We start from the raw sequence: 26,886 nt of genomic DNA on the forward strand, positions 1-26,886 counted from the left end.
TGTAGAGATGAGGTCTCGCCAAGTTGCCCTGAACCCGTGGGCTCAGGCAGTCCTCTCACCTCAGCCTCCCAAAGTGCTGGGATTATGGGCGTGAGCCACGGCGCCTGACTCCTTGACATTTAGCAGAATATCTTCACTTAGTGCTTTAAGTAAGACAAAAATGTTGGAACATAAGTCTTTTTGTGACAGTGGAACTATAAACTATTTTTGCTAACATATCAAGAAAATTGCCAGCAAAGACTTGTTTTTGGAGGTATGGTTTTGAACTACTCTTAGGGCTCCTTTTCAGAGAGATTGGGGCATGATACTGGAAATAGGAGGGACTCAAGATGAGCCTACCTTCACCCACCTACTTATTTTCCCTTTTCAGTGGTTGGAAATACTGAGCTTACAAGTGACATTTCATTTGAGTAAAGAATTTGTTGGTTCAGGTTTATTAAAAAATACACCTGTCTGCTGAAGGCATTTGTGTTTTGAAGGTTCTTTGATCAATTTATTTTTCCTTTAACAGCATCTGATAGTTGGGCTTTGCATTTATGAGTAGCTCATGGGTAGCTTCACAACGGGATGCATTCTGAGAAATGGCATCATTAGGTGATGTTATCATTTGGGATCATAGAGTGTTCTTACAGTAGGTAGTATAGCCTACTACACAGCCAGGCTCCATAGTATAGCTTATTATTCCTAGGCTACAAACCTGTACAGCATCTTACTGTACTGAATATTATAGGCAACTGTAACACAGTGGTATTTGTGTGTCTAAACACAGAAAGTGTATGGTAAAGCAAATATGGTATAATCTTATGGGACCACCTTCTTATATATACACTTCATTCTTGACAGAAACATTAGTGGCACATGACTGTACATGCGAGTCATTTGCATGTCAGGGTTATGAGCTCTTTTGAGAATGAAAAATGGGCCTTCTTTTTCAACACACTTCCAGGGAGTTTACCACCACCGCCCCTAAGTTCAAGAACTTCCCACTCTTAGTTTTTTTGAAGTCTTTTGTCCATGTTTCTGAGTACATACCCTGGGCTAGGAGCTTTCAGGGAGCATCTAAGGACATAAACCCCTATCAGAGCTTTGCCAGTATTGGGATATGAGAGAGCTTTATGTTAGTGGTGGTATCACAATTGTATACATTTGTCAAAATGGATACACGTTCTTGCATAAACTGTTGATAAAGTGGATGCAAAAAGGGAGACTAATTTCAGATTTGGGGTCTGCATATCTGAGAGTCAGACAAAAGATAAACAAGATTAAAATAGAGAAAGTAGTCATATGAAGAGAAATATACAAGGGAGGACCCCCAAAAAAGCCTGGAATTAATCTTTTGTGGGTCAGGCCCCTTGTTATACAGGTTTCTCCCACTAGGTAAGTGATCAAGAAACCCATTGGCATCAGTGTATCAGCTAGTGTTGTGAGAGGCTCTGTTTGGCTTCAGTGAATTTGTGTGTGTGTTTTGGATTCAAAGTCTTTGTTGCCCAGGCTACAGTACAATGGCAAGATAACAGCTCACCATAGCCTTGACTCAGGCTCAGGTGATCCTTCTGCCTCAGCCTCCCAAGTAGCTGGGACTACAGGTTCACACCACCATGCCAGAATTATTTTTTTGATATTTTGTAGAGGTGAATTCTCACTATGTTGCCCAGGCTGATCTCAAACTCTTGGACTCAAACAGTCCTCCTGTCTTAGCCTTCCAAAATGCTGAGATTGCAGGTGTGAGCCACTGTGCCTGACTCTGCTATTCTTTTTTTTTTAGATTCTTTAAACATGTTTGCCCATTTCATGATGGGTGATTTATCAGCACACCTGCCTAGACCAAATTGTTCAGTTTTTGATCAAAATCAGCATGACACCCCTGTCCTACCTTTCCTGTTCACCCAATCTTGCCCCAAGCCACATTTTTTTTGTTGTTTGCCCAGATGAAAAAAAATACTCAAAGTGAAATATTTTGCTGATGTGGAAGAGGTGAAACAAAAAATGGCAGAAGCACTAAAGGGCATCAAGATTGATGAGTTCAAAAACTTTTAAGCAGTGGAGAAAGCATCTTGATAGAGGTATTATATCAAACAGAGGGTACTTTTAAAGTGACCGAAGTTAAGCCGGGCTCGGTGCTCGGTGACTCAGCCTGTAATCCCACGCTTTGGGAGGCTGAGGTGAGTGGATTGCCTGAGCCTGCGGGTTCGAGACCTGCCTGGGCAACTTGGCGAGGCCTCATCTCTACAATAAATAAAAAAATCAGCTGGGCGTGGTAGCACATGCCTGTAGTTCCGGCCACTCGAAAGGCTGAGGCAGAAGGATCGCTGGAGCCCAGCAGGTCGAGGCTGGGTGACAGAGTGACTCCAACTCAAAAAAAAAAGAAAATGACTGAAGTTTTTAAGCATGTAAAAATACACAATTTTTTATAAATTCTGGTTGTTTTTTGTCTCCCTCCTGTAAAAAGGCTATGACAGGCATGATGGAATGTTTTTATAACAGTGTGAATCAACTATGGGTATTAATGTCTGAAAAGGGTTAGTTGATTATATGAATGTGATAATGTTCGATTAAAGAGACCGAGAGTTGTGTTGGATTTCCAAAACAGGAATCTTGTGTTTTATAGTGATAGGGTGCTGGGGAGGCAGGTTTTAAGTTTTGTTTTAAACATAGTTTGATCATCAGCATTTCTAAAGTTAGCCTGCTTAATTGATCTGTGCTTTATTATCTTCATCTGTAAAATGGGGATAATATCATCATCGTGGTTTGAAGGGTTAAGAGAATTAATATTGCATAGATAAAATACTTAGAACAGACCCTGACAGGATGCTGGAAACATGGTCATTATTAGATTAAGCTAGTTTAGCAATCAGTGAGAGTTGAACCTGCTAGATTATGTAATTTGAAAGTCCTCAGGGGAAAAAAAAAACTATATGAACGTAATACTATAATAAAAACTCTGAAGAATGTAGGCATTCAGCAGTTAAGATGGGATCCAGTGGGCCTGATGATTTCTGTACTGAGGATCCTGAATGTTGGAGGAAAATTACCCTTCCTATAAGCTCTATAGCCATAGGAAAGTGAGGTTCATCTTGTTCTGACTTTAACAGCTAGCTAGACCTTTTGTACTTGGCATCACTTGCCTGTGGTGGTCCATAATCAATAACCCAAAATTTTCAAATAAGTACCAAATACTACATGTATAGTAGAATATACTCAGATTTACAACTGAGATACAGTACAGTAAGCTCTCAACATAGCTGATGCGTTCTTGGAATCTGCAATTTTAGGCAAAACAAAATATAGCAACGTAATTGCATGATAACATTAAGGGAAAAAATTGCTTCAGCTTTCCATGGTTTCGATAAAGTAGTTTGTAAGAATCCGTCAATGACGTTAAGTGAAAGCTTGCTGTATTAGTATAAAGATTTGTGTGTGTGTGTGTTTTTCAAAGTGTATTTTATTTAGGCCAAAGGTATTGATTAAACATTTTATATCTAGTTACTAGAATAAATGAAAGCTGACTGATAAGCAAAAGAGTAGTGATGTTAAACTTAAAAGGAAGTTCCCACTTTCTTATATTTACCTTGACATTTATCTTTTTGACAAGTGGCCTTTATCTTTTCTGTTGTTCTTATCGCCTAGTTGAATATCCCCTTAAAATTGGTGTTCTAGGGAGTTTCGTCATTTAAAATTAATATACATCTTCAGTTTAAAATGTCTACTTTCTGTTTATACAGATTTACTTCAGTTAATCTGTCATAAAAACCATTAGAGAATGCCCAGACTTCACTGCATAAGTATTAGGTCTTATGCAGATAGGCGTCAATTAACTTTTTTGGTAAAATAAAAATATCCCTAACTTTTCAGTCTGTACCATGGCATGAAAGAGATGATGAGTTGGCTTCTTGGAAATAAAGCTGTTAGTGTTTTAAAATAAAACTGAATAGTGTATGTGTTTTATTAAGTTTGACTAATACTACAGCTTATTGATGAATTTGTTTTGGTGCAGCCAGAATGCTGACACTTTGAGGACCGTTGAATTGGAGTCTAGATGAGGGCCATCACCCTAGGTGAACTCCAGAATGGGACAATGTGGAGGGGGGGCGCACGGCGGGGGATTAAGGACACAGGAAAGGCTGTGCAGGTTTCAAATAGATTGCTAAGACAGCTGGTCTATACCCATTATTAATGTGGCAACAAGAAATCAGTACCAAGCCCTGTCTGAAGGACTTGTTTTATCTCGTTTATGTTGAAATCATTTTTTAACGTAACCTAAGGACCAGTGAAACTTAGCAAAGAAGATGAACCTGCATGTCATATGTGCTGCCCAGAGGAGATTGGGTGATCTAAAGGAGGGGGAAAGATTATTTGATTGATGGACTTATTAATTGTTCTTTCCAGGAGAGGTGAGATTTAGCCTAAAGCCTTTTAAAAACCAGATTTCCTTCATCAACAAGGGTACCTGCATGATCAGTGTTTATATACCTAACCCTGAATTGTACCCCAAATCTTTATATTAAAAATTTTTAAAAACAGACTTCTTGGTAACTGCCTTAGAGTGTACAGATACCTAGCTTATATTTTTTCTAATTTTGATGTTTTTGTGTTTCTGGTCATTGGCAACTTAATTTTAGCTCTAGAGACAACACTGGATATTTTTAGTTCATATGCTGTATGATTCTTTTTTTAACAGCAGTCTTTTGAAGAACTAAGATAGTTAACTGAAGTTTAGAGGCATTGGAAGATTCATATACTACTAAATGACATAGCCAGAACCAGGTTAAAAAAAAGTCACTTCGTAAGATACCCCTTTGCTAACTTAGCTGAAAGTATAAGGCCTAGGCAGTCTGTGTACATGCTACAGGTTGTTCCCTAAAGCAGCCTTCCACCCTCACTCATTCCTATTTCACCTACTTTGGAATTTTATTTACATTTATCTGCAATTATCTGGCAGTACTCTTTTGGGTGACTGACAGTATATTGAAGCTCAAACTAGTATAATTTTTTGACTGCAGATACTTATTTCACTACCTTCTTTACTTAAAAAGAAGTAAAATTAGAGATATGTGCACCCCATGTTCTTTGAAGCACACACACACACAAAAGTAAAATTATATGTTACAGAAGCATAAGATATTAACACATTCCCAACCAGCAAATGTTTCACTTTCCTAATACTGAGAACAGGTGAAAATTTTAAAAACTCTGAAGCTGGTTGCCACAGACTTCTGTAATGAAACACAAGTGAAATGGTCTTTTCTAAATTTTCACAATACAGCTGAAAGTTGGAGATATATCCAGTATTTACCTCAGACGCCACTCTGGCTAGCATTCTGTACTACACATTTTTATTCAGATTATAAACCCAAAAAGGCAGTCTTTCATGATTAGGTAAATTCACAGTAGCAGCAACCAGGGATATAATTTGGAATGACGTAAGTTCACATCAGCAGTTGCGAATGAGTTAATAATACAGTTTGGGTCTGCAACTCTGTAAATATAGATTTGTAATATAATGTGGCCATATGTGAGTTACCCTATCAAATTAAATTGGCCTTGTTTTATAAATATATAAAATATGTATGCATTTTTTAAATGGATATTGAAGGATATTAATCCAATGTTACGGTGATAGGTAATTCATGAATTTCTCACTGTTAGGCACTTAGCATACTTTCACCGACATCTCATACATCATGTTTAACTATTGAAATAACAACAGATGTTTATATAATTTATATTTTGACAGTTTGTTGCATATTCTAAGGACCCAGACATAGGCTTCGTGGCCCGTCTCTTGTTTTTCCTGGTTTATGACTTTCGGCTTTGTGGAATACGGCTGAGATGAAAGGATTTATTGACGATGCAAACTATTCCGTTGGCCTGTTGGATGAAGGAACAAACCTTGGAAATGTTATTGATAACTATGTTTATGAACATACTCTGGTGAGTGTGCTATCACACATTTCTCAGGTATAGTGGATATGATTTTCCAAATTTTGAAATATCAGTGCTTTAATTTCCAAGATGTTAATCTGATAAGTATTTGGTTCAGATGTTAACTTTTCAGGTTGTTTTAACCTGACCCTCTATCCCCTGGGCCCCTTGACTAGTGTGGTGTTTTTCTTTTCCAGTTCGCACTATTAAAAAATACTTCACTTCCTGATTGGGCATGATGGTTCTGCTTGTCATCCCAGCATTTTGGGACGCTGAGGCGGGAGGGTCTCTTCAGCCTAGGAGTTACAGACCAGCCTGAGTAATATAACAAGACTCCATCTCTACTACAAAAAAAAAAAAAAAAAAAGCTTCCTAACAGCCCATTTCCTGCTATACCTTTTATGTGGTTTGTTTGTTTGTTTGTTTTGAGTTGGACCTCACTCGGTTGCCCAGACTGGAGTGCAGTGGCCGCTCCCAGCCACCGCAGCCTCACCTGCTGGGCTCTGGCGATCCTTCCGCCTCAGCCTTCTGAGTAGCCGGAATTACAGGCATGCGCTACCACGCCCGGCTGATTTTTTGATTTATTGTAGAGATGAAGTCTCGCTGCCCAGGCGGGTCTCGAACCCGCGGGCTCAGGTAATCCACTCACCTCAGCCTCCCAAAGGCACGGGATTACAGGCTGAGCCACTGAGCCCAGCCTTTTATGTGTTTTTATGTTTTTTTCATGTGTTCTATTTATTTTAGCTTCTTACTCATTTTTCTCAACTTTCTTCAGTGGATTTTAATTTACTTTCAGGTAATCTTGGTTATGTATGTTTACTGAGAATTTGATGAATGATTAACTCTTGCCCCAAGAGTCAAATTCTACAGAATTCTATTCACAGCTAGTTAAGGTCATTTAAAAAGAATTAGATCTATTAATAATTATTTTCATTTATTGACTTAAGGATAGAATTTGTTTTACTGGGTGGTGTTAATTTCCCATATTTCCCCAAACGTGTTAGAAAATTGTTTCCATGTTACTGATGTTCATTAATAGGTTATCCAAAAAACATCTTTCCTCTTCTTGTCTGAAAATGTGCTCTTCCCCTCACTCCAACAAAAATCCCTGTCCTCTGCATCATCACTTCTTGAAGAAATAGTGATGCTTGTCATAGCGTTCAGTTGATTCCTGTCAAGTCATTCTTCAGTTAGTTATCTCATGTCACCAGGAAGCTCCTGATCAAATTTTGTTGACATATCTCTTAGTCATTTGATTTTCCTCTTCTGACTTTTGCCACACTTTTCTGGAGTCAGATATAATCTTTGAAATAATTGCTTTCATCCATTCTTGTCCCATATCTAAATTATTCCACATTGAGGGAGGTTTAGTCCTTAGCCCTATCCTCTCCTGGTAGAGATGGCGTCTTGCTGTGTTGCCCAGGCTGGTCGAACTCCTAGGTGCAAAATATCCTCCCGCCTTGACCTCCCAAAGAGCTGGGATTACAGGCAGGAGCTATCATGCCCAGTCGGGGATTAATCTAATTGTGTGGCTCGAAGGTTGTGGGTCTGTGTTTTTCTGAGTCACTCACTCTGCCTTTTGTTTTTTCTCCATACATAGCCTTGGTCTTTTCTGTGTAATTGCACTCATCTCCTCCATTCCCATTGCCATTATCTCAGTCTGCCTTTACACTTAGTGTTATAGTAACCTTCTAAGTTATTTTCCTTTTAATTTTCTGTTCTTTTCTTAAGCCTGCCTAATTTGTTGAGTATTTCTTAAATATAAAGCTTCCTTACTCTCTTTCTTTGTCTTCCATTGCCTACTGAGAAATTTCCAGAGTCACAATGTGCGTAAGATAAGAAAGGAAACCAAATCTCTTGTTGTACCTAATTTCTCTTGCTGGTATCCATAAATACCTTATTTCTTATCTCTCTCAAAGTAAATATAAAACTTTTTTTTAAATATAAAATTTCTTACTCCAGCCAGGCGTGGTGGCTTATACTTTTAATCCCAGCACTTTGGGAGGCAGAGGTGAGAGGATTGCCTGAGCCCAAGGGTTCGAGACCAGCTTGGGCAACTTGGCGAGACCTCATCTCTACAATAAATCAAAAAGTTAGCCGGGCATGGTGGCACACACCTATAGTTCCAGATACTTGCAAGGCTGGGATGGTAGGATCACCTGAGCCTAGCAGGTCATTGCCACGGTGGTTGTGAGCATCCCTCTGCACTCTAGTCTGGGCAGCAGAGTGATACTCTGAAAAAAAATTTTTACTCCAGAATCCAATGGATGTCATGCCTGAGAGGATCTTATCTTAACACATATGCAACCGGCAGATTTTCACTTTCCTAATACTGAGAGTGGGTGAAAATTTTAAAAAATCTGAAGCTGGCTGCCACTGACTTCTATCATTAAGCACAAGTGAAATGGTCTTTTCTAAATTGTCTTTTTTTCCACAATATAACTGAAAGTTGCAGACATATCCAGTATTTGTCTCAGACACTACTCTGACAGCATTCTGTTATTTGTATTTTTATTTGGATTATAAACCCAAAAAGACAGTCTTTCACGATGAGGTAAATTCATGGCAGTGGAAACCAGGAACAGAATTTGGAATGATATAAATTCACGTCAGCTGTCGTGAATGAGTTAATACAACAGTTAACAAATCTGCTACACAACGCATAATTTCCATTTTTGTTTTGTCAGCTAGGCACTATATTCCAGTAATGGACATTTTCAAACAATGTGAGTTAAAGTATTGCAAGCAATACAGTTGTCTTCATGGCTTCTCATATATTTGGATGTTATACACCCTAAATAAGATTATTTTGTCTGCCATCTAATAGTATTGAGTAATTAATATTCTGGTCTACATATACAGAATAGCCACAACTTTAAAATTATTACACTGCTCTTCCAGATCCCTAATTGAAATATGCTTTTTTGCTTTTGAGAGAAGATTATTCTTATTCAGTTTATCTGACATTTTGATGCAGATATATTTTTGAGTTGAAATTTTACCCTATCCCCCACGCTGGCGTGCAGTGGAACGATCGTGGCTCACTATAGCCTCAACCTCCTGGACTCAGGTGATCCTTCTGTCTCAGCCTCTTGAGTAGCTGGGACTATGGGCACGGGCCACCACCCCAGACTAATTTTTTTATATTTTGTAGACATGGGCTCAAGAAATCCTCTTGCCTCAGTCTCTCCCAAAGTGCTGGGATTATAGGCATGAGCCATTGCACTTGGCCTACTTACTGTGGTTTTTAAGTCTAATATTACCATCCCTGTGCACAGACTAATGACTTTGTCTTTAAAATGACTTCCCGGTGAAATTGCTCCTTTATTTTACCATCTTTTTCTTAAGGTGCGGTTTTTTGTTGTTTGTTTGTTTGAGTCTGAGTCTCACTGTTGCCCAGGCTGGAGTGTAGTGGCTATCTCATGGCCTCTGCAGCCTTGATCCACTGGGCTCAGTTCCAAGTAGCTGGAACTACAGGCACACGCCACCACTCTTGGCTAATTTTTTGATTTATTATAAAGACAAGGTCTTGCCAAGTTGCCTAGGCTGGTCTTGAGCCCCTGGATTCAGGCAGTTCTCTCACCTCCACCTCCCAAAGTGCTGGAATTACAGACGTGAGCCACCACACCCTGCTAAGGTGCAGTTTTAATGGAGAAGTATAGTTTGTTTCATTTAGCATTCCTGATTCTACTTACTTTTTTAGAAAATTATATCCCGAACTGCCAAAGTAAGTCTGTCTAAAGTAGTGGTAGGACAGGAGGAAATAGGTCTCAGTTACTAAAAAGTAAAATTAAGACATGATTCTGAAATAGAAAATCACTGTGATTGATAGCTTTTTTTTAATCTCAAAAATAGACTATTTTGTATACCAATGTAGGACAGCAAAAAGTCTTGAAAGGGAAAGGGCAGACGTGTTTACAGTTTCTTTTAATGTTTACTAGATCTAGTTAGATTCCACTTAACAAGCTTTAAATGTACCACTGTACATAAATTTATATCTTGGCCCATTTGTGGGGAAGGGAGGTTCGTTCCTACGTTGATACTCTATTTTCTGTGGTTCTTTGATCACGTTTGTCTTCTTTTCATAATTATAATAGACAGGAAAAAATGCATTTTTTGTGGGAGATCTTGGAAAGATTGTGAAGAAACACAGTCAATGGCAGAGTGTGGTGGCCCAGATAAAGCCATTCTATACAGTGAAGTGCAACTCTACTCCAGCTGTACTAGAGATTCTGGCAGCTCTTGGAACTGGATTTGCTTGTTCTACTAAAGTAGGTATTTTTCATTTTTTCTCTGAATTGCAACATTTAAAAACTTCCCGTTACCTGCAATAGTAGAACAGATGTAAGGAAGGTTGACTTTTGGATGGAGTTTTAAAATAATTGTTGAATTTGCAGTCCCACTGGAAATTTACTACAGACTTACCAAATGTGCCAATGAAAAGGAAGTTTCACTATGATGAGCCTTTAAAAACTTTATTCATCAAAAACTTTTACTTGTTTCTATTCTTAGACTAGAGAGTACCAAATTACTTCTAACTAAAGCAGATATTTCTAAGCTATGAGATTTCTCTGGTGGTACTTGTTTTTAAAGGTTTTTAATAGAGTAGTAGAGGAAGCATTACCTTTTTGTGTGTGTGTGTGTGTTGGAGTCTCACTCTGTCGTCCAGACTGGAGTGCAGTGGCTCGCTCCTGGCCACCATAGCCTCAACCTGCTGGGCTCCGGTGATCCTTTCGCCTCAGCCTTCCAAGTAGCTGGAACTACAGGCGCTCACTACCACGCCTGTCTAATTTTTGATTTATTGTAGAGATGAGCTCTCACCAAGTTGCCCGGGTGGGTCTCGAATCCGCAGGCTCAGGCAATTCACTTACCTTGGCCTCCCAAAGCGCGGGATTACATTCTGAGCCACCGAGTCCGGCCAGAAGCATTACCTTAATGTGAACTATACCATCATTTAATCTTGACTTAACCTCTTATAGTTTTAGTTTGACCAGAAAAATAAACAAGTATACAAGAGTAATTAAATGGAAAGTAATAGAAATTTTGCCTTTTAGATGACACTGTTTAAAATCTGTCTTCACAGAATGAAATGGCTTTAGTGCAAGAATTGGGTGTATCTCCAGAAAATATTATTTACATAAGTCCTTGCAAGCAAGTGTCTCAGATAAAGTATGCAGCAAAAGTTGGAGTGAATATTATGACATGTGACAATGAAATTGAATTGAAGAAAATTGCACGCAATCACCCAAACGCCAAGTAAGTGTAAAATTAAGTATTTGAGAATATTATCTTCCCACTTAGAAGGTTGGGTTTGTCTTTAGCCTGAGAAGAAGGTGTGTTTATGGTGGAGTAGTGGTGTGCATTGTAATTATAACTTAATTAACATTCCTATATGAAAAAAACTAGTAGCATTTTATTGACTGCCTACTTCTGATCCTTGTGGAATTGAAAGGAAGTAAGGACAGTTTGGAAATATGATCTTAATCTATAATTCAAAGAAGAAAAGTAGGTGTGATAACCAAATTAGAGTAATGGTTATATTTTAATAATTACAATAGCCCTCTTAGTTACTTGACATAGTGGGAACAGAACGTATTTTGGTTAGCTTTTTCATCTGGTTAGGTGAAGGTTTCATCTATCCTTGGCCATAGTTCTTGAATGGTCATCCTTATTGACAATGTCTTAGGAACCTAGTCTGTAGACTTGGAATTTCTTTTTTAAGGTTTCCACTTTTTTGAGCATTATGTTTAATTTTTTACTTGCACCTGCATGATCCACAGATAGTTTTTTTTAATTAAAAACTTTATTTTTAAATGCAAAGAATTTTAAGGCAAAAGTTACACTTTCACTAACTAGTATGTTGGAGTTTAGAATGAACTAAGCATATTGTATTTCACAATTGTTGGCTTACTGTTAATATATTTTGTGTGTTTCTAAAATTGTGTATCATATCTGTATTTTCTTTGTATGTCTATACTTAATTACTTTAATGGTGTACTTAAGATATCCTGACAGCATTGAATATCCTGAAAACCTTTGTTTGGATAAAAGCTTTTTTGGGAAAATTGTAGAGATAGAGAAGCACTTGGTTTTCTTAAAATCATTCTGTTCTGTGATCTCAAGACAAGCTTTGATTTGGGATATTTACTTTTAGATTGGAAATTAGCACATTTTTGATAGAGCTGATTCTACCCTTAGGTAAAATGATTTTTGCTCTTATCAGTCTTGCCCTCTAATCATCAAATTAGAGTCATAGCTATATTTGCATAATTGCACTATGAATCCTCTTAGTTAATTTAATTAACATTTCCTCAGAAAAACAGCATTTAAGCAAAAACATTTGTAGATTTGCAGCTTTTAGTGAAAAAAGAAATTTAGTCAGTCTTGATCATTTTGTCTTGGTTGTGCTGATTTGGAAGAAAACACCAAATAGATTGAATCAGTAGGGAAAAAGACTGCTGTTTAGACACATAAAATAATTCAAAGTTTTTACGAGTTAGAAACCTGCAGGGTTGTAAGAGGTGAATAGAAATGTTCAGAGCAAATGATGGAGAGTTAACTAGTTAGAACAATCAAATTTGAAGACACTTAATACCCTGATATGTTTATTGAAAGACAACAATGGCATTGCTGTTCAATTTAGTCTTTCTAGGTGAATTTATGGACTGGTAGACTTCATTTGAAAGTAATGTCGTCTTTCATTACAGAATCCTACCAACTCTTGATGCTACAACAGAGTCTTAACTTGCTGCATTTTCCAAAATCCCATCCTTTGTAAGCTTCATGCTTTAGGCCCTAATTGCTAGTTTTTTCTCTATACAGGATTGTTTTTCATTAGGTTCACTTGATTCATCCGTCGCTGGATTTGGGAGCGCTGGCAACATAATCAACACACTTCCTACAATCTTCAGGCTTCACATGTGCTGATGATGATGTAAACCAACTCTGCCCCAATCATCTCCCCTTCTCTTAGGGTCTTACTACATATTGCAACAGAAGATAATATTGGAGGCGAAGAGGATAACATGAAGTTTGGCACTACACTGAAGAACTGTAGGCATCTCTTGGAATGTGCTAAGGAACTTGATGTCCAAATAATTGGGGTTAAGTGAGTATTTGGTTTTAAACTTTTAAAACATTAGACATTTTAGGGTGATAGTTTTTCTGGCTGTTGATTTAATAATTCATTTGCATAAAATATAAGATTCAACTTCTTTCAGTTTTTTGTTTTGTTTTGAGTTAGAATCTCACTCTGTTTCCTAGGCTGAATTGCAGTGTGGCAATGATCACAGCTCTCTGCAGCTAGACTTCCTGGGTTCAGGCAATCCTCCCACCTCAGTCTCCCAAGTAGCTGGGCCCACAGGTGCTGGCCACTGTGCTCTGCTAATTTTTTGATTTTTTTTTTTTAAAGCGGTATCATTCTGTTGCCTAGGCAGTCTGAAACTCCTGAGCTCAAGCGATCCTCCCACCTCAGCTGCCCAAAGTGCTGGAAGCATATAGGTGTGAGCCACCGCACCCAGCCAACTCTTCCAGTTTTTTAACATGTGTTTCCTTATTGTCAGGAAACAACTATGCTTTCTTTTTCATAGTACTTTGCAACTGAAAGGTTAATGTGAAATAATTTGCCACCTTTGGGATTTGGAAAGGATTTGCTAGGATTCTAATGAATATTAAAATATCATTCAAGCCGGGCTCGGTGGCTCAGCCTGTAATCCTGCGCCTTTGAGAGGCTGAGGTGACCGGATTGCCTGAACCCGCAGGTTCGAGACCCGCCTGGGCAGCAAGACCTCATCTCTACAATAAATCAAAAAATCAGCCGGGCGTGGTAGCGCATGCCTGTAATTCCGGCTACTTGGAAGACTGAGGCGGAAGGATCGCGGGAGCCCAGCAGGTCGAGGCTGCGGTGACCGGGAGCGGCCACTGCACTCCAGTCTGGGCGACAGAGTGAGACTCCAACTCAAAAAAAAAAAAAAAAATATCATTCAACTTCTAATTTGTAGATATCATTTCATTCTTTCTGTTTTCTGTCTGAAGACATTTTCTTCTTAATTCCTCAAGTGGCACTTCAATAAATCAGACTTTGTTTAGCTTTCTTAATTTTATATATGGGGAAACCAAGACTCAAAGAGGTTTAATGGCTTAACTGTAGCCTTAGAACTAATTATGGACACAGTAACACTAAGCCTCATATATTCTGTGCTTGCCAGTTTATTGCTGTTATTACTGAAGCAAAAGTTCTTGATTTTTAAAATGATCGAAAAGGTGTAAAAGAGGCCCCACTGTTTATTCTGTACCTTTCTGTACCTCTTTGCACATAAACATAGGTGATAGTCTTTGAAATGAAAAATTGGATCTTACTATACCCTGTACAATAGATAACATTCCACATCAGTCCACATAAAATTTTAATTTCTTCCTTAGGTGATAATGCTGATATATTTTAGAGTTTTGTTCATATGTCAACTACTTTTTATTTTTTAAGTTAACATATAAACATGGACTTATTGGGTGTAGACAGTTCTTTTTTGAATTGGAGTCTCCGTCGCTCAGGCTGGAGTGCAGTGGCACATTCACGGCCACCCCAGCATCAATCTGCTGGACTCCAGAGATCCTTCTGCCTCAGCCTTCCAAGTAGCCAAAACTGCAAGCACGCATTATCACACCCGGCTAATTTTTAATTTATTGTAGAGGCAGGGTCTCGCCAAGTTGCCCAGGCTGGTCTCAAACCCGCAGACTCAGGCAGTCTACCCACCTCAGCCTCCCAAAGTGCTGGGATTACAGGCTGAGCCACCAAGCCTGGCCAGGTATATATAGTTCTATGAATTTTAACACTAGTAAAACTCTTCCTGCCATAATTGGGATACAAAATCGTGTTTTAAGTATTCTGAATCACTGATATTATTTATAAGTATCCCTATTGGCTTAATAATGGTCATTTGTGTTTCATAACAGATACATTTTTGTATTTGGGTAAAATTGAAGATTTTGTGACTCAGTTTAACTGGTGCTTGTTAGTTCACATATACATAAAAGCATGCCCTGTGGTGTAACCATGAGGCATGGCTGATTGACTTATTGTTACCTTTTTGCTTATAGAATTATAGTTTTATCTAAACATTACCTTTTCTAAGAAACTGGCACTATAACTATTGGATAATCAGAGGCTAATTCTTCTAATACGTTAAATATTTGGTAAAGTTAATGGTGTCAATACTGTGAATAACAGTTGAAAGGGATTATAGGAAGTGCCTTTAAAACTTGCTGCAACTTTAAGTTTATTCTATTTCTTTCAGATTTCATGTTTCAAGTACTTGCAAAGAATCTCAAGTATATGTACATGCTCTATCTGATGCTCGATGTGTGTTTGACATGGCTGTAAGTTCTTTTAAATTATGTTGATATTTTAAGCCAGAATGTTATTTAAGACTAAGATTCAGCGTTGGTTCCTGCCTGGTTACTCTCATTATACCTAATATGACATGTGCCTCTTTTTTTTCCTTATTTTTTATTATGTAAGCATTCAGGGTTCTGTACAGTCACACTTTTTAAGTGGGTAAAGGAGTGAAAGAGTAATTTACTTGCATAAGTCTTGAAGAGAGTACAGATAAGACCAGGAGGTGGATATACATAACTCTGAACTAATCTGGTTCTATTTTTAAAAAACCAAGCACTTGTAGTAAAGGCCAGAACAACTAGTTGCCTCCCTGGGAGGAGGGGGTTTTAAAACTGTTCTCACATCCAGTAAAGTTTGGAAGAGCATTTAAAGTATGTTTTTCATCTCTAGGGAGAATTTGGCTTTACAATGAACATGTTAGACATCGGTGGAGGCTTCACAGGAACTGAATTTCAATTGGAAGAGGTAAACTTTTTTCAGTGGGTGGACATACCAGAATAATCACTTTTTTGGCTACTTATGTGATATGTGTGTAGACAGGATTTTTACAATGGCGGAAACTAAAGCCTGTAACATCTATTTAAAATTTCATTCGTAGAAAATGACCAAGCAATGAGAAGACCTAGCTAATTTTAAAAAGTTGGGTAAAATTCTTTGATCTGTATAACGGAAAAGATTTATTTCAGTTGTGTTTCAGTACTTCATGGCACAAATGGATGCATAACAGGAGCTCTTTTATCCAGATGCACATGGTCCCTCAGTTCCTCACCATCTTGCCCTGCCCTACTCTTACTCTGTAGTATCTAGAAACTGTGATTTGAAATTTGCCTATTCTGTTTTTTAGCAATCAAGTTTAGGAAAATGACTTTAAAGAAAGACACTAGTGAATATTTGCTATTAAAAATTAATGTCATTTGAATAAACTTTTTACTTGAAAGTATACCTAATTCGTTGCTTAAGGTAACTGCTAAATAGCTAAGCTTCATGGTCTGTAATTAAAACTGCTCAGTTTTCCTAGAAAACTTAGTTGCTATATAATCTCTGAATATTGTGAATTATCTAATCTGATGTCAAAATCATAACGTGGGATTTTGAATTTATAGGTTAATCATATAATAAGCCCTCTGTTGGATATCTACTTTCCTGAAGGATCTGGCATTAAGATAATTTCGGAACCTGGAAGCTACTATGTGTCTTCTGCATTTACACTTGCAGTTAATATCATAGCAAAGAAAGTTGTTGAAAATGATAAATTTTCCTCTGGAGGTAAGTTTATAAGGTTTGTGGTTTGGGTTTTTTTGTTTTTGTTTTTTTTTTCCTATTTGTTAATAGATAATTTCAGTAGTCTGGAAATGAATACATGGTCATAAAGTTGTGAGTGGTTTTTAGCCTGCTACAGGCAGCTGGAGAGCTTTTCAAAATGCTATAGTCAAGGTCCCATTTCATGAGACTTCCTGAATCCAGTTCTAGGTACTGATTAGATATGTATGTTTTAGGTGATCTTCTCCAGAAGATTGCTCCTCATGTCTTATTCAGAACGACTGTTTCATTGTGATCTGTTCCGTTTTTCTTACCGCAGATGGATCACAGGAAGAATCTGCTTCATACTTTCTTATGTAACAAGGGTCAGAAAAGAGTCCTTTGACTCCATCTTAAGTCAAACTAAGAAAAGGGCACTAGACAGCCTCTCTTGTCAACCATTATCATTGTAGGAAGTACTACAACATCTTTTTCACTAGATTAATCCTGTCCTTTACAACTTTGCGTTTTTCTTTTTTAGAGTCCAATCTAGGACCACATAATGCATGTCATTTCTCCTTTAGTCTGAAAAAAGTTTTCTCAGTGCATTACTCTATACTTTTTAGCTTTGACATTTTTGAAGGGTAGAAGTTTAGTAGTAGTTCCTCAGTTTGGGCTGTTTGCTACTTCTTTGTGATTAATGTTTTAGCCTGTTGTTTAATGTTTTAGCCTATGCATTTGGGGCATGATGTCCATCAAAGTGATATGTATTTTTTTCAGATTAGAATTTTTATTTTTTATTTTATTAGAGATAAGGTCTCACTCTGTCACCCAGACTGGGGTTTAGTGGTACCACCATAACTTGCTGCAGCCTGGAACTCCTGGGCTCAAGTGATACTCCCGCCTCAGCTTCCAGAGTAGCTGGAATTATGGCACTCTCCACCATGCCTAGCTGATTTTTTTAGTTTTTTGTAGAGACTGGGACTTGCTATGTTGCCCAGGCTAGTTTTGGTCTTCTGGCTTCAAGTAGTCCTCCACCTCAGCCTCCCAAAGAACTAGGATTACAGGCTTGAGCTACTATGCCTGGCCCCAGAGAGGTATTCTGTTATTCTCAGTCATAATGTTAGATGGTACACGATAGTATTCTGTTCTAATATTGATAGTACTAGGGTTTTTTTAAATTCTTTGATGCTAGTTTTGAACACTTGGTTAAGGTGGTGTCAGGAAGGTTTCTTCATTGTGAAATGACAAGGTAGTTTAAGGCTATGTGAATAAGCTACCCGTTTTTTTATCAGACCCCCACCCCATTAGTTTTAGCGACTGCTAAAGAATTTCTGTCTCTATTGTTCAGTGTATTAACTGACCTTAAGAGGAACTTTTTGCCGGGTGTGGTGGCTTAACGCCTGTAATTCCAGCACTTTGGGAGGCTGAGGCAAGAGGATTGCAAGAGTGAAGAATGCCACAGCACTCCAGCCTGGGTGACAGAGTGAGACTTTGACTTCCTTCCTATTTATATTGGTATAGATTCATACATACCTACTCAATAGGTTATATAATCTGTTACTTTTATAATTTATTTTACTGTCCCAGATTTGAATCCTTTTGACATGTCCCCATTCTTTGAGCACATCTTTACTTCCTAGTACATCAAGATATTCCAGGATCATTTTAACCTTTTCCTAACTCCATGCTGTAATTAGGTGTTTCTCTAGGGAGCCCTGTTCATTTTTTTTGGAGATTGGTATTTTTGCTGCTGTTGTTGTTGTTTTGAGTCGGAGTCTGTTGCCCAGGCTGGAGTATAGTGGCACCCTCACGGCCACCTCAGCTTCGACCTGCTGGGCTCAGGTGATCCTTCCACCCCAGCCTTCCAAGTAGCATGAACTACAGGTGCGCACCACCATGCTCGGCTAATTTTTTGATTTATTGTAGAGATAAGATCTTGCCACTTGCCCAGGGTGGTCTCGAACCCCTGAGCTCAGGCAGTCCTCTCGCCTGTGCCTCCCAAATTGCTGGGATTACAGATGTGAGCCACCTCACCTGCTGAGATTGGTATTTTAAAAACCAGGAAATGAGTATTGATGATATGTGTTTTATATTAAGTATATACTGGACATTTTGCAATAAATTCATCTTCCCTTTTTCTGTTTTATTTCAGTAGAAAAAACCGGAAGTGATGAACCAGCCTTCATGTATTATATGAATGATGGTGTTTATGGTTCCTTTGCAAGTAAACTGTCTGAGGACTTAAATACCATTCCAGAGGTTCACAAGGCAAGTTGTATCAGAAATAATATCAAAACCTACTTGGCAGTTTATAAACTGAGCTGCTATTTTTAAGATGCCTCCCAATTTTTTGAGAACTATCTTAGGGTACAGAAAAATGCCCTTTTTGAGGATTTGCTTTCTTTTGGCCAAGTTCCTCCAGTTTGTGGCCTTTATGTAGAGTTAATGGTACCACTGGGGCTTAAGAAGGAGCACTGTGCCCTTGGCCCTAGGCCTTTTTTCCATGGGCACATTGGATCTGATATCCAGCCACAAACTCAACACTGCATGAATGAGTGCAAGAAAATAATTAAAAACATTTACTTTCCTACAGAAATACAAGGAAGATGAGCCTCTGTTTACAAGCAGCCTTTGGGGTCCGTCCTGTGATGAGCTTGATCAGATTGTGGAAAGCTGTCTTCTTCCTGAGCTGAATGTAGGAGATTGGCTTATTTTTGATAACATGGGAGCAGATTCTTTCCATGAACCATCTGCTTTTAATGATATGCAAAGGCCAGCTGTTTATTACATGATGTCATTCAGTGATTGGTAAGGTGCTTTTATTTTAAAGTTGATGGTGTTTGAGGTGATGCTTTAGATTTGTTCAAACTTTAATTCTGTAAGGAATGCTTAACTTAGAAGTGTACCATCTTGTATCATTTTAACAGTAGGTGCTGGTTCTGAGAAATACGTTGTTAGGTGATTTCAGGGTGGCCCAGACTGCCACACACCTAGTCTGGATGGTGTCACCTGTTGCTCCTAGGCTACAAACCTGTGGCAGCATATAACAATAGTATTTGAGTATCTAAAGATTTTTAAACACAGAAAAGGAAGTGGGGTTGTGCTGCAACATTACAACAGGTATAATGTCACTAGGCAATAGGAACTTCAACTCCATGATAAGCTCATGGCACCACAGTTCTGCATGTGGTCTATCTTTGACAAAAAAATCACTGCAGTGCATGACTATAATAGAAAATTGATCACCTTTTAAGGGTCTTCTTTTTTTTTTCTATAGGTATGAGATGCAAGATGCTGGAATTACTTCCGACGCGATGATGAAGAGCTTCTTCTTTGTGCCTTCTTGCATCCAGCTAAGCCAAGAAGGCAGCTTTTCCACTGAGGCTTAAACAGGCATGAACGCTTCTTTAGATCTGAAGTTGCAGGTTATGTTTGTCTGGTCAACATTCCAGTGTGGAAAAAAATTTAAGCAATTCTATTCTGTTAATTATTTTGGAAACAAAAACTATTAGTAGTAGCTATTTGGGACCAGACAAAATCAATTTTCATCTATAATTCATTGGGGGTAATGGGAAATTTAGATAATGTATCCAGATTTAAACCCACCGGTTTGTCCTACCCCTTAAGCGTTTAAAATAAAATATGCAACAAAATGGATGACTTAGTGGAGATGGAAGCCCATTAATTGGGTTCCCCATTAAACCGTTTACATACAAGTACACAGTTTTTATACTAAGGATTCGTGTTAAAAAGTCTTGTAAAGTTAATGTCTTTCACCCAGATATATCAGATGTCAGTGGAAGACCAGTGTGACTTCATTAGATACCGTTTAGTGTATTTAGAATGTGTAAATTTGTGCTATGAACTGTAGTTTAATAAATGTAAAATTGCATCATAGTATTTGTTGTATTTGACCTAATGTAACCGTTGTATGATTGCAATAAAATTTTGTGTAGATTTTACTGTCTTTTCAGGCTAAAACTTTGGGAAAGGGGCTAGCTAGCAAAGGTAGTTTTGAAATAGATGTGTATATAGACTGTTTTGAAGGTTTTTTTTCTTTATAGCCCATTTAAGTTTAGTTTGGCTCAGTGCATTTTTCGATTATTTAATTAGTAATTTAAGTCAAGTGGTAAATCATTGTGAGGTTCGGATTAATGATGGAGAGTTGATGTGCAGTAAGCATGATGTCTAACAATTTTAACACCACAATGTTAATTCTGCATAGACTAATTGTAATAATTCATAGGTGTTTCTGTATAGATAGAATGCATAGAGTACCTTAGTAAATCTGTGAATCACAAACCTTTTGACTGATATGTAAGATTCTATTAAATACTTTGAATAAACATGGGGAGGAAAGGAAATAAAATTGCAGAGAACCACAGAGCACTAAAACTTAAAGAAGGGCTACATCTTTATCTAGAAACCTGATGCTCTTTTGCACGGAATGTTTAAATTCAGAGTGGGCAGGGGTTGGGTAAAGCACACTCACTTCTTCAGTTACTCAATTGCAGTGGTTTCAAATTTAGGGGTTTTGTTGTTGGTTTGACTATTCCCTTAGTTTCTTGTTAGTTCCCACTTGTTCAGCTTAGCCATTACTTTTAATTATTTTCATACTAAAATTTTGTGGTGGTTAGGGAAGGGAGTTAGCGTCACTAACCTGACAGTTGTTGCCAGGAATTTGCTTTGTTCACTGCTAGTGTATTAGTAATCCTAGATCTCAGAATCACAATAGTAATAAAATAGACAAGGGTCACTTTTTCCTAACTTACTCTATGTTCGGATGTGGAATTTCTGTCTCCCAAGAGGAAATGTGACTTTACTTTGGTGCCAATGGACAGAAGATTCTACCTGTGCTACATAGGAGAAGTTCGGAATGCACTTAATAGCTGGTTTTTACACCTTCACTTCAAGGTGGAAATAAATTGATCATGAATCTCTAATAAATTTCAATCTCTTAAACCAGTAGGTGCTTAATATTTTTTGATTTGGTTAATGCCCATTTGAATTTCATGGGTTCTGTTAATTAAGAAAAATTTAGGATCCCAATCCATTGTCATCTAATTGACCTTGGACTTTCCCAAGATGTAATATGGGATTTTATGCAAAACTCCAAGCTACCATGCAACTTTTTTTAACTGTAACGAGGAGGACTAATTGTTTCCTTCTTTCTTTACATGTGCATTGTTGTAGTCCAGAAATGCCAAACCTTTTTAAAGATGGTGCAACTTGAGTCCTTGGCTTGGCTATAGAGGCTTGAACTTAATGGCATATCAATTTTGCCATATCCACAGGAGAGCTGTTCTGTGTGAAATAGCTCCGAGTCGCAAATATCACATGTGAATGATATGGTAACTTTAAAAAAATGTCTGTATTGTATTTGAAGACTGTTTGCCATAAATCTGAAGTTTGAACCTATGTATTTCAATTTGGTATGCTAAAAAAGTACTGAATTAATGTAAAAAAAAATTGTTACAATATTGTAATCTCAGTTCAAAAGTTAACTGAAACTATAAAGCCCAAATGATTTCTATATAGTAAATTGAACTGTAAAGGAAATTTGTGTGTGATTCTGAATACATAGATAAATGTTTTTATTCCTCTTCACGTTTCACTTTGGCTTCTATCATGCAATAGAGGTGAAATTTTACATTATCAGCTTTGTATATTAATTTGGAAGCATTCTTTGCTTCTTGTTTTATTTCAGAGCAAATTGATTCTGGTAAACAGGTGGTGAGAGTTAGAAATGAACAACGAAAGTTTTGGTCAAGCCCAGTATATATGTGCACGCTAAGGTGTTTCTATGCTGCCTTTTCTAGTCATGTCTCTTCACTAGCCTCCTAACAGTTTAAACCTGGACTAAATGAAATAGGTTGATGTAAGTGAAGCTAGATGTTATTCCAAGTAAGCATTGCTTCTTAATACCGTTAAATGCAAACACTGGGTTAGAAAAGCCACACACTGTTCAGTCCCTTTTTTCTTTGTTGTTTTTGGAGTATATTTAGTTGCTAACCTGCCTTGGCTTTAAGAAGTTATCTGAACTCTGCTCAAACAAAAACATCTTTTTGTTCTTCAAACACTTTAGTTAACTGGGCAACTTGATAGGAAATTAATCTTATTCACTATTTCTGGAAGGAACATTCAGTTTAAAGTTTACTGTTCAGGCAATTCAGTAATTCAGGGTGGTAGATAGATGTAGAGCCTTGACTTCAATGTCAACTGGAATTCTGCCTCTGCCAAATTCTACCTGTGGGAACACAGGCTGGTCTCTAACTCTTCTGTGCTTCAGTTTTCCCAGATGGAAAAGGGTGGTAATAAAAGTAGCTTTGTATAGGGAAGGGTACCTGATCTCAAATGAGGTCAAGTTGTGAGGTGACTGGCAGTGATGACTGGCAGTGAGGGCCATGGTGATGCCACTGTACTCCAGCCTGGGCCACAGAAACTATGGTGCAGGTAATTGCAGATGTAAGCTTTCCTAATGGGGATAAACCTGACCTAGGAATAAACGAAAACTAGTTCTAGTTCTGAATGGCATTTGCTGAAGGCTGATCTCCTCGTTAAGGCACTGTGGACCAGCTTTAAGAGTGGCTGTATTTCAACAGTAAAAATTAGGTATGTCTATGGAGCCTTTTCCTCCTGCTGGGACTTGGAATCCCATTGGAGTTGAGGATTGTGTTGGGGTTTTTCCAAGCCCCCCATGTGTTGGTAATTTGGGGCAGGAGAATGTTAGCCATAATAAAAGTTTTATGTTTTAAGTTTGAAGGAATTCTGGTAATGTGTGGTCATCTATTTGGGTAAAGACACCCTGAAAAGTTTTCTGACTGAAAGGTTGCAATTCCCATTCAGACATGCTGAGGAATTGTTTTTCCTTTGTGTACAGATGGCTAGTGCTGCATATGTGTCTTCTGAATCACAATGCATGTCTTCACCTAGAAAGGAACATGAAAACGGGCACTGACCCACCTGGACCGTCTGATTTGAGTGTCGCACAGTTGGGGGTGGGGTGTGTTTTGGAAACTGGGACTAGTCAAGCCAAGTTTCTTTAAATGGCAGTTAGTAGCCTGGCCATGGTAGTTCACCCCTATAATCCCAACCCTTTGGGAGGTGGAGGTGAAAGGATTGCCCAAGCCCCAAGGTTCAAAACCAGCCCAGGCAACTTGGAGAGACCTCGTCTCTACAATAAATAAAAGAAATTAGTCGGGTGTGATGGTGCACACCTGTAGTTCCAGCTATTTGGAAGACTGAGAAAGGATCACCTGAGCCCAGCAGGTCAGGGTGGCCATGTGCATGGCACTGCACTCCAGCCTGGGCAATAGAGTGAGACTCCAACTCAAAAATAAAATAAGTGGCAGTTAGTAGAGGCTTCATCTGCATGCCACGGTCCATTTTTATTGTCTTGACATAGTACACGGAGAGGCCAAGAATTCATACTCCTGAATCCTTGACCTATGTCATGACTTCAGCTTCAGAAACAATTCCATTGTTAAATGAGCTTTCAAACCCTGATTCTGCCTCAGTGCAGCTTTTGCCTGTCTAAACCCTTTGCTTTAAACCCTTCTAAATTTTCTTTGCTGATCGCCTATTGAGTAGGTTCCCATTGGATCAGTTATGGGCCATTGAAAAGGTGAGTATCTGCATTTGAGTAACATGAAGTGACTGCATCAGCAGCCGTAGAGCAGAGACAGGTTGCATAGGAGTGCAAAAGATCTTGCAGTAAGCCGGGCTCGGTGGCTCAGCCTATAATCTCGCGCTTTGGGAGGATGAGGTGAGTGGATTGCCTGAGCCCGCGGGTTCGAGACCCACCTGGGCAAGTTGGCGAGACCTCATCTCTACAATAAATCAAAAATCAGCCGGGCATGGTAGCGTGCACATGTAGTTCCAGCTACTTGGAAGGCTGAGGCGGAAGGATCGCCGGAGCCCAGCAGGTCGAGGCTGCGGTGGCCGGGAGCGGCCACTGCACTACAGTCTGGGTGACAGAGTGAGACTCCAACTCAAAAAAAAAAAAAAATCTTGCAGTAAACGGATAGAATCTTTCTTGAATTAAATTTAGCCCCAGAGTCCAGCCAACTGTTTGTAAATAATGCCAGACTTCAGTTGGTGTGTGCCTGTGCCTGTGCCTATGACTTTATCACCATTCAGTTTTTAGTTGCAATATGCAGAGAAAAGAACACTTGGCTTAAGTTCAGGAATTTCTTTTTTTCTTACAGAGACAGGGTCTCACTACATTTCTAGGGCTGATCTTGAATTCCTGACCTCAAGTGATCTTCCCGCATTGGTCTCCCAAAGTGTTGGGATCACAAGCATAAGCCACCGTGCCTGGCCAGGTTGAGGAATTTTAATGGTCTGGTTTTATTGATTTCCATGTATTTTTCATTTTGTTTCTCAAACTGCTCTATTTATTGGGAGGAGGTTTTCTCTGTATTCTAAGACTGACACAAAACGAATGGAAACCAATTTAAATCCTTCACTTCCATTTTACACTTCCAAGCAGGGTTTGCAACATTATCTCTCTTGTTGTTTTGGTTTGTTGTTTGTTTTTGAGTCGGAGTCTCACTGTCACCTGGGCTTCAGATGGTCCTTCTGCCTCAGCCTCCCAATAGCTGGAAATGCAGGTGTGCACCACCACAGCAGACTAATGTTTTTGGTTTTTTGTACAGACGAGGTCTCACTATGTTGCCCAGGCTGGCCTCGAACTGTTTAGTTTCCTCCTTTATAATTCTGTGATTCTATTGGAGTTAAGAATGTAAACGCCATACTTGAAAACTTGGGAGAGGATAAAGAACTTTAGTGACCCCCAAAGAAAGACATTTTTTAAAGGTTAAGAATGGGTTTAGGTAGTTAGCTGCACATTGCTGCAGATAACTTGAGTTTAGAGTCCTTGGGAACGACAAACAGGAGTCGAAGTCAGGAGTGCAGTTTGCGAGAAGCCCACAGTGGAAGGGAAACTCTTCCTTTCCCGTTGGTGTGCGTTGTCACATGACATACTTTCCCAAAGCTCATTACACTATGGGAAACTTCACAGTGGAAACAAATGGGAGTCAGGGCACAACAGTCAGGTTGTGCCCTGACTCCCATCACAAAACATTTGTGCAGTCTTACAAAACAAACTGCCAGGCGTGGTGGCTCCCACCGGTAATCCCATCACTTTGGAGGCTGAGGTGAGAGGATTGCCTGAGCCCAGGAGTGCTTTGAGACCAGCCTGTGCAGCATGGTAAGTAAGACCGTGTCTCTACAAAAAATCAGCCAGGTGTGGCGATGTGTGCCTACAGTCCTAGCTACTCAAGAGGCTGAGGCAGAAGGATTGCCTGAACCCAGGAGCTCAAGACTGCAGTGAGCTGTGACTGTGTCAGAGTGAGACTGACGCAAACAAAGAGAAACCAGTTTAATATGTCAGTGCAGTTTGCACATGTTAAACAGTTAAGAAATACACAAATGTTAAAATTATTTGTAAGAGTAGTCATTAGCCACCATACCTTGAAAACCCACGACTTGTGGGAGTGGAATGGTTACAGCCTAGTAGGTACTGTCAGGTGGCAGGAGGGTGGCTTAGCTGGCTTTGTGTGCTGTAACAGAAGACCACAGACTGGGGGATTCATAAAAGAAATCTTTTTGAGTCGGCGTCTCACTGTTGCCCAGGCTGGAGTGCACGCTGGCCACTGCAGCTTTGATCTACTTGGGTTTGGGTGATCCTGTCGCCTCAGCCTCCAAGTAGCTGGAACTACCCCGCCCAGCTAATTTTTCTTGATTTATTGTGGAGATGAGGGTTCACCATGTTGGTCTTGAACCCCTGGGCTTGGACTCCCAAAGTGCTGGGATTACAGGCATGAACCACTGCGTCTGGCCAAAATTTATTTCTTACAGTCCTAGAGGCTGAGGCCTGCATCTGAGGAGGGCCTTCTTGTGTATATTCATGGTGAAAGGAGAGTGGGACAGCAAGACGGGCCAAGCCCACTCCCAAGGCAGCGAGTCATACATCCATGAGGGCAGGGCTCACGTGACCTCATCACCTCTTCTGGGTACCACTTCTGAATGCTGGCATTGGGATCACCCTTCCCAGAATAGCGGTGGTTATACACTGATAGCCCAGTTCCAGCCCTGAGTAATGCCTGTGAATTTCATAAAGGAAACGCAGCTGCAGGTCATGAAAGGTTAAGCAGAATCTTTGCTTCACACCATTTTCCTATGCCATTATTCTTTCAAGATAGAAATGAACCATTGGCCTTTGCACATCTAAACCCAAGTAGAACATGGGAGGGCTAAGTCATCTTAAAAGACGTTCTCCAAGACAACTCTGAGGTCCAGGCTGTCAGATGAGACCTTTTAGGAAA

At 39.1% G+C, this 26,886-nt stretch overlaps 1 protein-coding gene across 6 annotated transcripts in view; it reads left to right on the forward strand.

The window, feature by feature from the left end:
- AZIN1 (antizyme inhibitor 1) overlaps positions 1–23,320 on the forward strand; it is a 36,922-nt gene extending 13,602 nt beyond the window's left edge. For 2 of the 6 annotated variants that reach the window (XM_021707974.1, XM_021707975.1), the window contains 10 exons: positions 5,735–5,931; positions 10,020–10,193; positions 11,006–11,178; positions 12,896–13,030; positions 15,216–15,297; positions 15,707–15,781; positions 16,420–16,582; positions 18,711–18,826; positions 19,152–19,366; positions 19,836–23,320. In XM_021707974.1, coding sequence (XP_021563649.1) covers positions 5,830–5,931; positions 10,020–10,193; positions 11,006–11,178; positions 12,896–13,030; positions 15,216–15,297; positions 15,707–15,781; positions 16,420–16,582; positions 18,711–18,826; positions 19,152–19,366; positions 19,836–19,947 — 1,347 coding nt within the window. In that variant the 5' untranslated portion in view covers positions 5,735–5,829 and the 3' untranslated portion in view covers positions 19,948–23,320. Of the gene's footprint in view, positions 1–5,734; positions 5,932–10,019; positions 10,198–11,005; positions 11,179–12,895; positions 13,031–15,215; positions 15,298–15,706; positions 15,782–16,419; positions 16,583–18,710; positions 18,827–19,151; positions 19,367–19,835 lie in introns of all 6 variants that reach the window. The other 4 variants (XM_008048919.2, XM_008048920.2, XM_021707977.1 and 1 more) reach the window with 3 other exon arrangements.
- The last annotated feature ends 3,566 nt before the right edge of the window (positions 23,321–26,886 follow it).

The sequence above is a fragment of the Carlito syrichta genome, unplaced genomic scaffold (genome assembly GCF_000164805.1).
Source record: "Carlito syrichta isolate Samal-C Ts95f unplaced genomic scaffold, Tarsius_syrichta-2.0.1 Scaffold128673, whole genome shotgun sequence".
NCBI classification, from domain to species: Eukaryota; Metazoa; Chordata; class Mammalia; order Primates; family Tarsiidae; genus Carlito; species Carlito syrichta.